We start from the raw sequence: 979 nt of genomic DNA, 5'->3' as shown, positions 1-979 counted from the left end.
TCAGTGCCAAACTTTTCATTTCTATCATGAAAGAAAATCCAATGACTTGGAGACCATCTGTTTATTCTTTATTTATTTGTATGTATTTAAATTTTCTTCCTCTATATTAGGTGAGAAGAATGTAAAGAGCAAAATGCACTGCGTCAAAATTTCGAGACTCAAGAAGAAAAAAAAAATCATGCCTCGCTTGACTCACGGAAATTATCTTATATCTAAGCCAATTTCAATTATCAATTTCACACAATAACAGTATATTTATAACAACTTAAATCTGTCTTCGCAGGAATACTCGTAATCCTCATAGCATATTAACATACGAATAAAGACACTGCCTTACCATCTCTTCAGGAATATCTTGGGTGAAAATGACTTGAAGGTTGAGGTTCAAGTTTTGCTGGTCTCTCCACCACGCAGATTCCCAGCCCATCTGCACCTTGTTGCACAGACCGAGTTCCGTCGCCTGCGGTGAGTGTAGCGAGAAACAGGGAGGTGAGTTGCAACAAGAATTATCGTCACACCCAAGGACAGCAGAATACAAGGTCTGTTCTGGTTGTTTTACAATCGGCTGTTTACTGCGCACCTGGGGCATCTCCAATAGAAATCCTTTCGCCAGTGGTATAATAAATTCGATTTATATTTACAGTAACTATTAAAGTCTTCCTTCATGCGCCCATTTTAAACACGTACTACTGAATGGCAATAAAAATTGCCTTTACGACAGTGAAAAAATGACGCTGTAACCACCGACGTCATCACCTGCGCGACATGGAACAACCTTCTCTTGATCCATTCTCTTTATCTTGGTTACACCAATCTGCGCATACATCCCTTTTTATCTTTTGCCCTTGTTTCTCGGCCTACGTAAGGGTGCGGCGTAAGTCTGTGTTTCTGTATCCGTGAGTGATATAGCATATATGCAGGTTAATGGGTTACACGTATAGCACGTATGCAGGTTAATATACACACGACTCCATACATA

The 979-nt window shown here is 39.7% G+C and overlaps 1 protein-coding gene across 1 annotated transcript in view; it reads right to left on the bottom strand.

The window, feature by feature from the left end:
- The window catches only part of LOC119588908 (spermine oxidase-like), an 11,466-nt gene that overhangs the window by 1,452 nt on the left and 9,035 nt on the right, over positions 1 to 979 (bottom strand). Inside the window, 1 exon segment of the mRNA XM_037937528.1 lies at positions 338 to 460. Coding sequence (XP_037793456.1) covers positions 338 to 460 — 123 coding nt within the window.

The sequence above is a fragment of the Penaeus monodon genome, chromosome 24 (assembly GCF_015228065.2).
Source record: "Penaeus monodon isolate SGIC_2016 chromosome 24, NSTDA_Pmon_1, whole genome shotgun sequence".
Taxonomy (NCBI): Eukaryota; Metazoa; Arthropoda; class Malacostraca; order Decapoda; family Penaeidae; genus Penaeus; species Penaeus monodon.
The sequence above is the reverse complement of the archived record's forward strand: the minus strand, read 5'-3'. Positions and strand labels throughout refer to the sequence as shown.